Source organism: Silene latifolia, chromosome 2, assembly GCF_048544455.1.
Source record: "Silene latifolia isolate original U9 population chromosome 2, ASM4854445v1, whole genome shotgun sequence".
NCBI classification, from domain to species: Eukaryota; Viridiplantae; Streptophyta; class Magnoliopsida; order Caryophyllales; family Caryophyllaceae; genus Silene; species Silene latifolia.
In genome coordinates this window covers 171,881,625-171,896,684 of record NC_133527.1, presented here as the reverse complement: position 1 = coordinate 171,896,684, position 15,060 = coordinate 171,881,625, and the positions used below count along the sequence as shown (strand labels likewise).

The following is a 15,060-nucleotide window of genomic DNA, read 5'->3' as shown; positions in this document are numbered from 1 at the left end:
ATCCATGTCAACATTCATGGATAAACCGTAAAGCTTTGTCATCGGAATGCCCAATGAGCCGGCTAAGTCCGAGCCATGGGATAGATCGATGCAGGCTTGGACTTCTTGGTCGGAGGGCCCATTTCCTCGCCGCCCTCGGTAGCAAAGAGCGGCGGCAACAATGGCAGCAGCAGCAGGGGTAGACCTTTTCCTCTTAAGGACAAGGGGAGACCCCTCCGCATCAGAGTCCTCCCCATTGGTGATGTCAACGATCTCCACCGTCTCCTTCATCGGGGGTGAAGGGATGGGAGGTGGAGCGGACGCGTCGACGCGCCGCCGCCGAAGACTTTGCTTTCCGCGTTCGGCGCGGCATGTTACTAGCAACCTTCGCCCGGGCCGCCTCCACATTCGGGCCTTTCACCGTTGATCCAGGAGATCATTCGGCGATACTCTGCGATCACGGGCTAGAGCCCTAGGACGCAAATTTGCAACGGTCTTGTCCTTGGCAAGCCCCATTCTCCGAGAATATCCTCCGACAGTCCGGTCCAAAGTGGTCTGCAAAGGAAACAAAGCAAAAGTTAAGTAGAAGAAATAAATCGAAGTTCAAAAAATGTAAACATTGAGAACAGAGATGGGCCTCACACCGACCCCACTCACCCCGTGCTAGGGCCGGTATGAGGCCGACATGGCAGAGCACGACTCATCCTGGAGAATGATCTCGCGTCGGGGAATCCATTTCTTCGACCCCATTCTTATCTGCGCTCAAAAGCCTCATCGCCGCTTCTCATCCGCATAAGAGAGAGACTTCTTGTCAAGGCGTCCATCTTAAGTTTATTCCGGGTGACCCATCTCTCATGCTCCGCCTTAGTCTCGCAGCCGCAAATTAACTTGGTGCTTTGAAAGGACCGGGCGGCGGATAGTCATCCCAAGACCTCAACATACACCCACCGATCCTTCCAGCCCTTGCAAGAAGAGAGCTTATCAACGGAGACATAACCCGCTCAATTTGCATCTTTGTACCATCCGACGCGACCAGGAAACGACGGCCGAAGATGGTGAAGCCGACGGAATAGGTTAATCGTTGGGACCTCCCCTTTGAAAAGACAGAGCGACAAAGCCGACTATGGTCCCGATAGCCCGGGGTGCGGTTGGGCCACAAGAACATTCATGGCTCTAATAATAGCCATAACATATTCGTTCAACTAAACCGGAGCCCGTACTCCAAATGCCGGATGTATACCCCGGTGCAGCCCGGCGGAGGGCAACAGATGGCCTGACCTTCCCCAAGGATAACAATTTTGTATCCCCTGCCGAAGTAGAAATGGCCCTCGAAAAGTGTTTCGCCGGAACCACTGGCGAACTTATGGGTCCAAGCACGGTGAGGGCCGACCTTACAAGCGTCGCCATGATCCATGACGTCGCCGCCCCTCTTTAGGACGAGTCCTCCCAACATCATCACCGTCATCGTCACCGTCATCATCATCATCATCATCATCCTCCCGATCCCCGCAAAACTTTTTGGTCGACCTCGGGGGAAGGAGACCTAGGACCCCGGACCTTAGCGGGACGGCGGCGGTGCCTCCTCTTCATCCAGACGCGAAAGGGAACCCCCCGGCGCACGATTACTAGGTCTGGCCTCAGTAGAAGACATGGTAGCAACAATTATTTAACAAGAGATCGAGAAAAGTTTGTTTGTTTACCTTGAAGAAAAACACTAGCCGAAGTAACGACACTGAAGATTAGAAAAGAGGGAAGCCCGTGGAAATTTAGAGAGGAAAATTTTAGAGAGAATGAAATTGGTGGCCAATTTCAGGGACTAAGTACCCTATTTATAGAGAAAAGCCCATGAAGAAGGACCAATCAGGGCACAGCCCATGAAACGTCAGCCAATCAGCGGACAGACACGTGTCAGACATGCAACCACGGAATGTCAATCGTTGCAACAGTTGAACGTCAATCAATGCAACAGTGACCAAGCGTCTTCAACACGCCCCTTCAAATCTCTCTGCCTATTCATCTTCCTCAACAAATTCCTAAGTATCCGTTTCTCCGCGGCCACATGATCAACCAAGCCGTAAAGCACCGCCAGGGGGCAATCGAAACAACCTAAGACTCTCCACCCTGGTCTCAGCCGGCGTCATTGCCTTTTCCACATCGGATGTCCATTACACAACCATGTGGAGGGGGGATATGGTACGGCCTAAGCAGAGCCGTGCCAGGGAAGAAGAAGCCGGGGCAGAAAGTTTTACTTGCGCAGAATATACGCTCAACATACATCGGAGCCCATACCACGGCATAGACTACGCTGGGGCAAATTGATGGGGCATATTCTCGACTCGTGACCGACCAACATATTGAGCAAGGTCAAAGATATCCACAAGAAGTCAACGGCCTAGACAAATTAACCGACGCAGCTCGGCTGTCTCTTGGGTCCCTACTGGTCAACTGTCACCGAGGCACACATCCGCGAACTCATATCCAAGACCCCTCGGCGGTGAGTCAACAGGGCCCGCCGGCCTGCCATGGGTCCCTCGGCCGAGGGGTAGATCAGTCTTTCCACCTGCTAGCCACTTGGCCACTTGGCCACTACGTGACAAAAGGTGAAAGTCTATAAATACTCCTCAACTCTCATTGAGGAGGAGATCCACAATTTAACCTAAGAATCACTATTCATCTGGTAATATCTTCCTTATCTCTCTACAATATATACTTCACCAAGTAACAACAACTTATCTCTCTAAGTTTACTGACTTGAGCGTCGGAGTGAGTTCGCTCGACCCAAAGCCGAGCCCTCAGTTTGTTCATTGTTTCAGGAGACCGCAAGGAGGATTCAACCAAAGACGTCATTCTACAAGCACGGGTGGTAACAAATAACTGCTCTGGAATTACACCCGGAACAACTACTTTTCTTCTGTTTTCTACTGCTCTCTATTCCTTTCTCTTTCCGGATCTACTGTAATTCTTTCTTTCCCTTTCCTCTTTAATTTATTTAATGTTTATTATTCTCTCTTCTCTTGTTATTTCCTTTATCATTATGTCTAGCTAAATTCCCGGCTAGGATTAGGTGATTCAATGAATAGATGTTAATTGCTAATTAGGTTTGTAGATTCGTCGTTGTAGTTATGCCTTTATTGTCATTCGCTGCTATAACTGTATCCTGCTAGTTGATTCGAAACAATTAGCCTTTTAATTTTTTTTTTTGAGAAAAGATCATTATCATTAATAAAAAGTCATACGACATCTACAACATATGCCAAGCTCAATCGGATACAGATCGATTACAACCATAGGAAATAAATTCTTGTTCAAAGAATGAAACACTGCAACAGAGTCTCTATCATCGATTCGCCGCAAAAGGCTTTCATCCATAAGAGGGTCTCCGAATCTTCCTTGACGAGTATCCATTTCTTCTGACGTGATTGATTGTAGCCATGAATCGGGCAAAATATGTAAAACCATATAACGATCTATAACAACGCCGATCTTCTCAACGACTTATTAGAAAACGCAAACGAACTGAAAAAACGAAAGCTCTCAAACTGAAAGAAGGACACCACCGATAGACGGGGACAGAGCCCTCAGAAAGAGAGACGAAACAAAAACGAAAGCGGAAATTAAACAAAAACATAAAGGAAACAAAGCGGAACACAGAGAAAAAAACTAAGCCACCGCCTCCCTACCAACCCACAACACCGCCAGATCCAAGCACCACCCCGCCACACCACCTCAACAAAACTCGTCCGATAAGACCCGAACGCCCACATACACCACGCAGGCCGAGAGGAACGGCATCCGTACGATCCGGAACCGGGTGTGGGTAAGAAAGGGGAGGAGGGTTAATCGGAAGAGAGGAGACGGGTCGCCGGAGAAAGGTCTTGAGAGACCCCAACCCCGGCGACATGGTAGGGGGTTGATGGGTGACGGTGGGAGGAAGGAGGAGAACGGCGACAGCAAAAGGGGAGGATTTAGGGTTTTGTTTTTTAGAGAGAAGGGGGAGAGAAAACTAGAGAGTTATCCCTTTTAATTTTGGTAAGCCTTAACCTGGACCGAAAGGTTGGAAGGAGTGAGACCCGCGGTGAACAATAGGATGCTTTATACTAAGTAAAAAAATGACTAGAAAATAAAGGAAAAAACAAGGGAAAAATATCTTAAAAACTTTATTATTGTATATTCCATTAATAGCATGTAACATGACCACAAAAATATTTGAAGGGCAAAAAATACAAGCAACAAAACAGAATTTTTTTACAATAGATAAATAGAAACATTTAAAATAAAACATCTAAAATGGTGACCAATATATCAATTAAAGAGTAAAAATATATAGGTAAAGATTAAAGAGTAAAAATATTACTCAAAAACGAAAATTTTAACGTAAAAATAATTAAATTTAATACTACCTTTGAAAAAATAGGGTGACGTAGAACAATTAGTTGTAGATCTACAATTGTAGTCAAAACAGTGGTTGAAGGAGAAGTATGAACGCATAACTGTTGTGATCACTTGTGAAGAGTGGAGTACATACAAATGATTGTGTTGATAAAACATCAATTTTTGAGGGTTACATGCTAGATTTAAGCTGCAGTAGGCAACGGTGGGTTAAGCTAGGGTTTTCTAATTATACATAAGAGTGTTTCAATGTATTTGTATGGAGGCAATGGTGGGTTTTGTGATATATGGGCCGTTAATTTCATGTTTATAGACTTTGGCCGGTCTTTGTCTAAACTCTCTCAAAGTAATTTTGAGTTTTCGACCCATCAATTCACGAATTACCGACAATTTCAATTGGGTTTTACGAGTTATGGTTTTATATATTTTTTTCATCTCATTAATTTATTTACCTTTAATTAAAATATGTTAAAATAAAATAATAAAAATATACTAATTTGTCAATTATTTACATACTTTTACTACTTCTGTGAAAATTGCATGGATATGTATTAACCTAACAATGATACGTGACTCTCATTGAAACAACCTTGACAACACGGGTAGATTTTAAAGGTACATGCTTTCAAAATCAAGGGTATTTTAAAGGTACATGCTTTCAAAAAAAAACGTATTAATTAAACTACTAGTTAAACTACTAAAAACAGTATTAATTAAACCATTCTTAAAGAATTGTCACTCGTCTTCAACGGTGTTGTTATTATAGCTTCCTTCACACCATATAAACTACCTTCGAGGCTTCAATCCACCTCGACAAAGATCAGAAACCGAGAATACATACGACATCGGAGACGAGAAAAAACAATAATTACCGAAAAAAATGGAGGATGGAGTTTGAGTGAATTAGACTTGAAATTGCTCCATTTGTATGTTATTAGCAGTTAAAGGAACATATTCCCCGCGATAAGCCTCAAGATGATCAGCCAAAGAAGACTTGTCGATATTTTGATGATGATACGACTTGCACACAAAATAGACGATTGTTTGAACAACAAACCCAAATAAGAAGAGCAAAGTCAACCCTACCAAACATAAAACTCCATACCCAATTTTACCTCCAATTCCGACACTACCCCTGTCAGTAACCTCAGCTCTCTCAAATATATATTCAATCCCCACCAAGCAATGAAAGAATACCAAGAAAATCACGGCTGAACTTCCTGATTTGCCCTTGATCAAGGTTCTGCTTTTCGCCATTGCTTGTATGCCGTATGTGTCTTCCATGACAGAAATAACAGTGGCCAGTTGCCATGTAACACTCATATGAACAAACCCGATTATATAAAAAAGCGAGATGATTAATATTACTATTAAATCTGATAAACTAATATCAGGATAATGAGTAAGGGATAATAAAATGATTATTGCTATGGAAAAAACCAAATTATAGACTAACATTATACCAAAACTCCATAAAAATGTGACCATGACCCTTTTCCAAACCTTAGGAACAACACTCATGACCTTTTTGTACGAGATATCCTTACCAGTGTAGATACAAGCGACCGTGTAAACAATGGCAGATGTGGAAAGTAGGGAAAACACAAGGGCGATTAATAAGTAAACGAGCTTAATGAGCCATAGGGTGGTCAACTCGGAAGAGATTTTGTTGAATTCGTCGTTAAAAGCAGGTGTACCGAGTTGCGTGGTGTCTAAGGTATCTTCATTTGTTATGATCTTTTGAGATAGGAAGGTGGAAAATCCATCATGTGCTAGGAAGATGATGGATAAAGGGAAGATTAAGGTAAGGGTAAGCTTTGTAAAGATTTTCGAGTGTCGAAATGGGATGACTATGGCTTCCTTGCATATACCAAAGAAGCCTAAGAATTGGAGCACTTCTTGTTCCATGTCCATGGTGTTTGATTGTGGTTTGAGAAGTTGATAGAAAACAATGAAGATGTGATGGCTTTTAATTTGGTGTATAAGACTTGGGCATTGACTTCATTATTATTTGATTTAATATTGTGAAGTCTTGGTAGAATTACTCAAAAGACAAGAAACATTCTACAATAGACAAAAAGAGTGAATTACTCACTTTTAGAGGAGTGTTTGACTCTTCAATAATGAGCCAACTCAGACAACTTATTTAATACGATTATGTTGTAAAGAAATGTGGGTTACACAATGTTAAAAACTGTCTTCCACGTATTTTATACATGTATGATTGACTTAGCTTAGCACTGGTTCTTAGAAACATTCTACAATAGACAATATTTTTTACTCCTTGTGAGACCTATTTGATTGAGACGGAGGGGTATCAAACTACAAACTGACAACATAGAAGTTATTCCGAAAGCAATATATGAATATCGATCGATTTAGCATAAAAAAACAAAATAGCCATACCCCCATAGATAGTTCATACAATAGCCTATTTGATTTATACATGTATGATCGACTTGGCTTAGCACTGGTGCTTAGAAATAGCCATAGATAGTTAATACTAAAACAAAGTCCAGATCGGGTTTGATATGGTAATGATGGAGCTATTAAATACTGGAGTACTATTTTTGAACTTCATAGAGTCAGAGTTAGATCAGATGTTTGCTAGGAGTATATGACTTTGTAGAACTTATTTCTTAACCTAAACCAACTGCAAAACAATCCAACTTGAAACTAATCCGATTATCCAAATGGCAGTTGGAACCCAAAATCGGCCCAATTCATTCACCAAAAACACCCTCAAATACTATTTAAAACAAAAACCTAAATATTCAAGAGCCGAAATGCCCCTAGAAAAACCATTCCCGAACTACCAAAACCAGAACTCAAAAGTGACTTGACCCAAATGTGCCTCTTACAGTCGTATGAGTTGTTTGCGAAACCTTAGTAAAAGTGGGCGAGTAACATACAACGACTCATATTTTCATTTATTTTTGAAACTGTTTTAGTATTTTTATTCTTTTTTTCCGTTTCTGAAAACACCCACAAGGCGGGTTTTAATTTATATCTCCCAAATCAGACTCCACCATACAAGCAATGTTTTGAGGTAACACATCCAACCAAACACGTATGCCTACTAACCAAGGAAGTGAGGAACTAGATGTGCTAACTCATGAGTGACTCCATTAAACCTCCTACGAACAAAGGATAATGAAACAGACTCAAACCAACGACATAGTAAATAATATCCTCATGGTATAAACTGTTTCAGCACGACCAAGTGACAAAAAAGAATTGTGTATTTGTATTACCAAAGAATTAGCGGCAGTTAGAATTCTATCCCAACTTATCAACCCCAACAGAAATGAGTGGAAAATGTAAATTTTCCTCTTTGCAATACTGACCTCATATGTTTGTCTTGTAGATCACTTCAAATATTTCCATTATGTTTCAATGTGAAAAACCATGGATCCAACATGGTTGCCGTGGAGTTAATGAGTGATGCAATGTTGTGTAAGAAGCAAAAAATGATCCTCAAAGCAAGACGCGTGCCATAGCAATGCCAACTGCTGAGATTGCTACAAGGGTACCTGTGCAGTACTTCAGCACTTCAGCCTTCTGGGACTCCAGCTGTGCCTTCAATGCATGAATTTCCTGAAATGCGTCATATTTTATCATGATTAAGTAGAAGAAAGTAAAGTGAAGTTAGCAATCGATCTTCCCCAACAAGAAACCACCTTATCAAGCTTGTTTGTGAGTTTGCTTGTTTCTGTGCTTTGATTATGCAGCTCGTCCCGTATCCTCCTGTGGTAATAAGTAAGAGCATAAGTCGAAATGTACTTTCAAAGTTAACTTAAACAGACCAGAGATGCATTGGTAAAAACTGTTCACCCTCTTTCAAGATTCAAGTCTAACTTCTGCCCAGCAGTAACTTTGTCAACTGCATACCTGCATCAGAATGCAGAATGTGAAAATATTACCAGGAATGCTGGAAGATATGCCAGCACAGGTTCCTTCAAGTAATTTGTAATTCAAGAGGAGCTATGTTTCACTCTGACAAAGCAATTACTTGATAAAAAACATCCGATTATTATAAAGAAGCAAGATAAGTAAATAAAAAGGTTGATCGTATATATTTATATTAGATCTGAATATCTAAATCCCCCAGGCTGGAGATATGTCAGTTTTTCCAGTGGCAAAATCGTTTTATTATACATCATTACCCCAGTGCCTCGTCCACAAATGGTGAGGTGGGGTGGGGTGGGTGGGGTGGGGATGTGGAGTGGGGCAGGGGTCTGATGTGTGCAATCTTGCTTGTCACCAACATAAAACAGCTTTTTCCAAATGACCCATAATGAAAATTGCGGCGAGAATTGTATTATATTATTGCTACTTCACAATTACAAGAAGAGCCAACCAGTTTAGTAAGCCGTATTACTTTTATACCATATATCCATAAACAAAGAACAATGAGTCTTTGGCTCCATTGAAAATAAAACCATTTCATTATATAAATTTCTAACTCTCACAATCATCTCCCTGCATATGAACGGTTCTTCTCGACTCAACGGCATCTAGTCAGCGCTGATACATATTTTAGCAAATCTGCTTCAACAACTGACCCGAAATGATTTCCTTTACAGCGTTATATCAATCAGAGGTTATCAATGTTCCATCAGAGACGAGGTGAGGCCTCCAAATTACTATATTGTTTCCAAGTAATGTTTTTTCTTTTTCTAGAAGACGAAAAATACTCAAAATGAGCTTACTTCAATTCACAACGTAACTTCTCTATGCCATCTTGTAGTTTCTCTGTCTCCCTTTGCAACAAAGAAAAATGATGCTCCTGCATTGAAATTAAAACAGAATCATATGAGGCCAAGACAAAGAACATTGACATCCATAATGCATATATAGAAAAACTACAATCTAACCAACACCATGACACACAAAATCACAGAGTACAAATTTCATGATGATATTAGTCGAGATTCAAATGAAAAATTAAATTTGGAAACTCTAGAATTTATTCACCTTTTGTTTAGATGCAGGAATACGAAGGAAGTGGAAAGGAGGTCAGGGTAGGGAAGGGAATGGGAGAGGGTATAAAGGGTATGACTATTTTCCTTCATATTTTCTTTATATTGGAAGGACTTTAATTTGGTTGAAGGGAGGAAACAGATCTCTTCATTCCCCTCCAAATCTCCAAACAATGGAAACTGCCACCTCCCTTCCCTCCTTTTCCCTCTAAATCCTTTCACCAGACAAGGGATACATACGAACTTGCAGTACATATGGCACAGGGCAATGACGTAATCAATTTAGAATCACTTGGATGCTCATTTTCGCAAACCAGCCTTGCAGGATATGGACAGAAATCAGATAACTAGTTCGAGTTAACTATGACAACAGAATCCTATCAGCTTGTGCAGGAAAAAAACATCAAATAGAAGTCGATTAAAAACTTCTATGTAATAGATTATCAGAGCAACAAAAATGGTATATAACTAAGATTGTGCTACAATGACCATCTAAATTGGTATCACACACAAAGTATTGAAAAAAGGAACCCCTCTCTCTTCGTAACAAATCCTTGTGTACGGTAACCTTACACAAGACTTTACAACAACAACAACAACAACATCAGAGCCTTAATCCTAAAATGATTTGGGGTCGGCTGACATAAATCATCCTTTCGAACCGTCCATGAGTGAACGCACGCCTCAAAATGCGAATAAAAAAAGGGGAAGATGAAAAACAAAAAGGAAGAACGAAAATGTAATGGAAAGTCAAGGTAAACTTAGGGGTTTTAAAATCGAAATTCCGGATTTCTTTTATAAAAACTTAAAATTTAAATCGAGAGAAAAGATTAAAACGATTTTTAAAAACCGAAATAGAATTAAGGATCCGGAATTAACCAAGTAAAATCTGTAAGAAAGTGGTTGGTAAAAAAGTGCAATAAAGGAGAGAAGAATAAACCTTACACAAGACTTTGTGTAAAAAAAAACTATCATTTGACCCTAATACAATAATACCCCCATCAACGAAGTTACACATAACTACCATGATTTAGGGGTGCATGAATAATGGTATTACATAAACTGTTTTACACCAGACTAATTTCCCTCTTTATAATGGTCGTGACTTGTGAGGGGTGGCAGAAATGCAGAATACAGTATACTGTCCAATCCACACAAAACATGAATTGAAATAAGGTATCATGGATACCACCTAGGTAGCACCAAAACGGACACGGACACGACACGGACACGTGACACGGCATCCCATGAAATTTAGGACACGGGACACGTTATTTAAATTTAATAAAATATATATTTTGTAGTTATATATGTGTGATTTTATTTTTGAAAAAGTATTTGATATTAAATTTAAATAAATGAAGGTAAAATTTGACGTTAAATATAACTTATTCTCATTTCTAAAACCAAAAACCAACTTATAATCAATCTTTTTCGACATCTCATTACTTGTCTAAAGAACATCATTTGCCCACCAAATTCAACCATATAACAATTCACGCCATTTACCTTAAATTAAACTTTCCGTTTGAAGGTGTGTCCAAATACCATGGACACGGCTCAAAATACCATGGACACGCGTCGGACACGTGCCCAATTAAAAGATGAAAGTTAGACACGGCTTTATAGGTGACCGACACGTTTTGACGTGTGTCCGACGCGGGTGTCCGACACGGGAACACCGATTAGGAGGAGTGTCCGTGCAACCTAGGATACCACAAAGACCAACAATGAAAAAGAAAAAATACCGAGGTTTGCAATGTATATGCCCGTGTAGGATCCCCATGGTTATAGCACCCCCAGATCTAAATTCTAGAATTCCTCATTGTCTAGACCTTCTACATGATAATTTTATCACTTAAATTTTTACTAATACAAACACAGAAATCTAACTGAACATGCAGGCAAAACTATATTGCTCCCATTTGTTTTGCCTGATCTATCAATGATCAATCCGGGAAGCATTTTCTTTGAAAGCTTATTTCATCTGAAAACAGCCATGACTATATGGAGTGAAAAACAGCGAAGTGAGCAAACCTTAGTTTGAGAGAGCGCAAGGTGCACTGAGGCGATGGGGTCCCAAGGGGCTGAGGCTCAAGGCGCGACTTTTGCACACGAGGCGCACTGATTTTTCAGAAGAACATCCATATTTTACAATCAAATTCTGTGCGAAAATAATCCCTTTTTTTGTTTTAAAGAGGGCGAACATGTACTTTAAAAGTGAAAATTAAGGATAATGGGGAGAAAACAAGGGTAAAATAAAAGAATTTGGAAAAAAATATGGATTGCACACTAATGCGCCCCGTGTGCGCCTCACTAGTTGCGCCTTGGGTGTGCCTCATGCGCCTTAGGTCAGCCTTTTGTATCCCATGCGCCTCACAGTGTTGTGTCTGATGCGACCTGGCTGGCGTCTCACTGCGCCTTGTGCATAGGCATGCTTTTTTAAACTAAGGGGCAAACACAATAAACCTATGATTCCTTCAGAAAAAGAATAGGCATAGGAACAAAACTTATCCAACATGTCCAACTTAGACTTGTCACCCACTAATAAATCAAGTACTACTCGTAGAGGAATGAAATTTATCTATCAACTCATAATAGCGTAGATAGTCACTCACAGTGTCACGCGCATGATTCTCTTGAATGTGGATATTCATAATTTTAAAATAGGACAGAAACGAGCAATATAACATGTGGACATGAATCTATACTTGATATAGGTAATAGTGCAAGCTAACTGTTTGTATTTGTTAAAGCAGTTCTGTTTGTTCAAACATCTTTCTCTCCATCCCAAAACCAGAAGCATGAGAAGTATCCGCTACTTAATTGTTACATCCATGAAAAGAATTGCCACACAAGAAACAACAGCGAAATCCAGTAACAGAAAGCAGTTCATTCAACAAAGTTTAGTACAGAGCAGTTCCATGCATTCAATATATAATCATTCGATATTTCCAGTTACACAATCTATAATGTACCTGTGAGCTCTGTATTTCAGTTTTGAAGGTTGCCAAGCTCGACTCTCTGGTCACCTCATACTAAAAGACACAGAAACAACAGAGGATGTAAGAGTTATTCAGATTAAAAGAGTTTCAAGTAGCAACAAAACTTTGACAGCAGATATTATGGCAATGTTGAGCAATAAACAAGATATTTCTATTTTCTTGTTCTCTAATCTTATAGTAATACACATTATATTTACAGATTTACATAATGTTGATTAGATATAGTTAAACTTTTAAGATGCAGTTTTTATGCGGACATCCTTACAAAGAACGAGGGTAGAAGACAGGTTACTAACTCATCCACAGTTATCCTATTTCATCTGAATTGGTATAACTGGCACCTCAAGCCAATTGTTACTGAATCGGTTTTTCCGCATACTCAGGTTTTTCTAATCCTTAACTCATTTGAATTGGTTTAAGAGGCACCCCAAGGCTATTATTACTGAGTAGGTGGTTAGGCATCACTGAATGTTTCTACAGACTCAAGTCATTTGAATTAGTACAACACTTTTATGCCCTAACTTCTCCTCAGGTATTCCCGCATTCTTATTTCATCTGATTTGAAATACAAAACTAGGTGTTTCCCCATGCTCAGTATTTCTGCATCATTATTTCAAGCTAATATTAATGAATAGGTGTTTCCACATCATTAAGTGTTTCTGGATCCTCAAGTCATGTGAGTTAGTACAACTCTTATTCCCTAACTACTCCTTAAGTATTTCGGCATTCTATTTCATCTGAATTGGTACAACACTCTTATGCCCTAACTACTCCTTAGGTGTTTATGCATCATTAATGTTTCTGCATCCTCGCGACATTTGAATTATTACAGCACTTTTACGCCCTAACTACTCAGGTTTTCCACATTCTTATTTCATTTGAATCCGTGCAGTACAACGCTCGTATGCCCTAACTACTCCATACACGTTCCCGCATCCTTGTGTTATTACAATAAATCATTCTCCACAGGTCCACAGCCTTCTCGACTGTTATCATCTGGCAGCATTAACATTTTCTCGAGACGGAGTAATACTAACGATCTAAATCAAGAATGTACCAAATAACATAGTGAAAAAAGAGTAAAGAAACAAACATACATTGTGCATTTCAGGTTTGGTGACAAAGAAATACGCCACACTCTCAAGACTATCATTCAACACCTTCGTTATCGCACCAGTTAACACTTCCGCTTGTTTCGGCGGAAATCCTTGTTCTTCTAATCTCCTCACCTGTTACATCAATTTCTTCTCAAAAACACGCATAAATTGAATAAAAAAACACAAAAACTACAAGAGAAAGAGTAATTACGAGAGCGTAAGTATCGACGATGAATAACCGCTTATCATTAGCATTGACGAGTTCCGACATATGCTTAGTATCGATATACCGACTTCCGTAACGCGAATTATTCGATAGCGAAGAATGTAATCGAAAACGAGCGGCGGTTGATTCCTTCAATTTCGTTGAATTTAGAATTGAGTTAGTGCCGAATTTAAAAAGTCGCCTATAAGCTGTAGAAGCCGCCATTAATGGACAAATTCAATCGCTTGAATGAATTAACAGCAGGTATGAGTTCGAAAATTGGAATTCCTAGGTTTTCTCCATGTAGAAGAACGGATGAGTAGAGATTGTCGAAGATGAAGATGAAGATGAAAATTAATTTGAATGTGAAGGAAGAAGTGGAGAACTGATGGTTGAGGTTTAGTTATGGCCTGTGGGTTCTCTATCTTCTTTACCTCTCGCTATAAAATGATCAGCCGCGTTGTTTTCAATTAAACCTCTGCATTTTTTATTTATTTATTTATTTTTATTTTTTTTGTGACGAGGGGACCCATATTTGCTACTTTGGGCTTCCGTGTGCACTTACTTTCTTAAAAGTTTAACGAGTGAACACTTGAACGGGTGTGTTTAGAACTAGAGGTGGCAATTAGCTAGGTGGGGTTGGATCAAGTTGGGTCTTATCGTTCAGGTTATTGAATCATGATTAAATTATGACCATATTTGGGTCGGTCAGATCGGGCTCAGCCGGCTTAACTCTTAGTTCGTATTTTAAATGTGTAATTTCCAAGTGGTAATTTTATGTATGTAACAAACTTGGTTAATGTTATAGAGGATGCAGTTTAATACTTAGAGGCTTCCAATGGGCTCCACCTACATCACAACGATTGGCCTCCTATATATCTTAGACTAAAGGGTGTTTGGTCAAGCTTTCTAAGTGCTTTTCTAATTGTAAAAGTAGAAGTAGGGTCAAACACTATAATTTAGGGAGATAAAAAACTACTTTTGAAAAGTTAATAAAAAGCTACTAGAAAACGAAACACCAAATTGATGCTTCTGCTTTTACTTCTCCCAAAAACTCTTAGGATTATGGAAACTAAAAAAAAAAACTAAAAAGGAGTAGTAGGCCAAACATATCAATTTATTAAGAAACTACTTTTACAAAAGTTAGGCCAAACAACCACAACTTTTTCAAAAAGTAGTTTATGAAAAAACTCATTCTAGAAAGTAAAAGTTATTTCACATAAACTAGGCCAAACAGCACCTAAGACAATTACGAGTAGAGGTGGTATAAAAGTTGGTTGGAATTGGGTCAGTCATTTTATATCTGCAACGCATTTCTTATCATGGGCTAGTTCATCTCATAAGGATTAAAAAATGTTTTTTTAAAAGGAGTTATATGAAATGGAGGAAGCCAAATATGATAA

At 39.5% G+C, this 15,060-nt stretch overlaps 2 protein-coding genes across 2 annotated transcripts; both read right to left on the bottom strand.

Moving 5' to 3' along the window:
- Positions 1-5,164: 5,164 nt before the first annotated feature.
- Positions 5,165-6,383, bottom strand: LOC141643368 (uncharacterized). The gene has a single exon (XM_074452504.1). It carries the CDS (start codon positions 6,280-6,282, stop codon positions 5,272-5,274), a length of 1,011 nt encoding a protein of 336 aa, XP_074308605.1. The 5' UTR covers positions 6,283-6,383; the 3' UTR covers positions 5,165-5,271.
- A 1,163-nt stretch (positions 6,384-7,546) lies between these two features.
- Positions 7,547-14,119, bottom strand: LOC141643369 (protein FMP32, mitochondrial-like). The gene is made up of 7 exons (XM_074452505.1): positions 13,664-14,119; positions 13,453-13,584; positions 12,329-12,388; positions 9,081-9,157; positions 8,203-8,259; positions 8,049-8,115; positions 7,547-7,965 (listed from the first exon to the last, which is right to left on the bottom strand). The coding sequence occupies exons 1-7, from the start codon at positions 13,880-13,882 to the stop codon at positions 7,846-7,848; spliced, it is 732 nt and encodes a 243-aa protein (XP_074308606.1). The 5' UTR covers positions 13,883-14,119; the 3' UTR covers positions 7,547-7,845.
- Between the last annotated feature and the right edge of the window lie 941 nt (positions 14,120-15,060).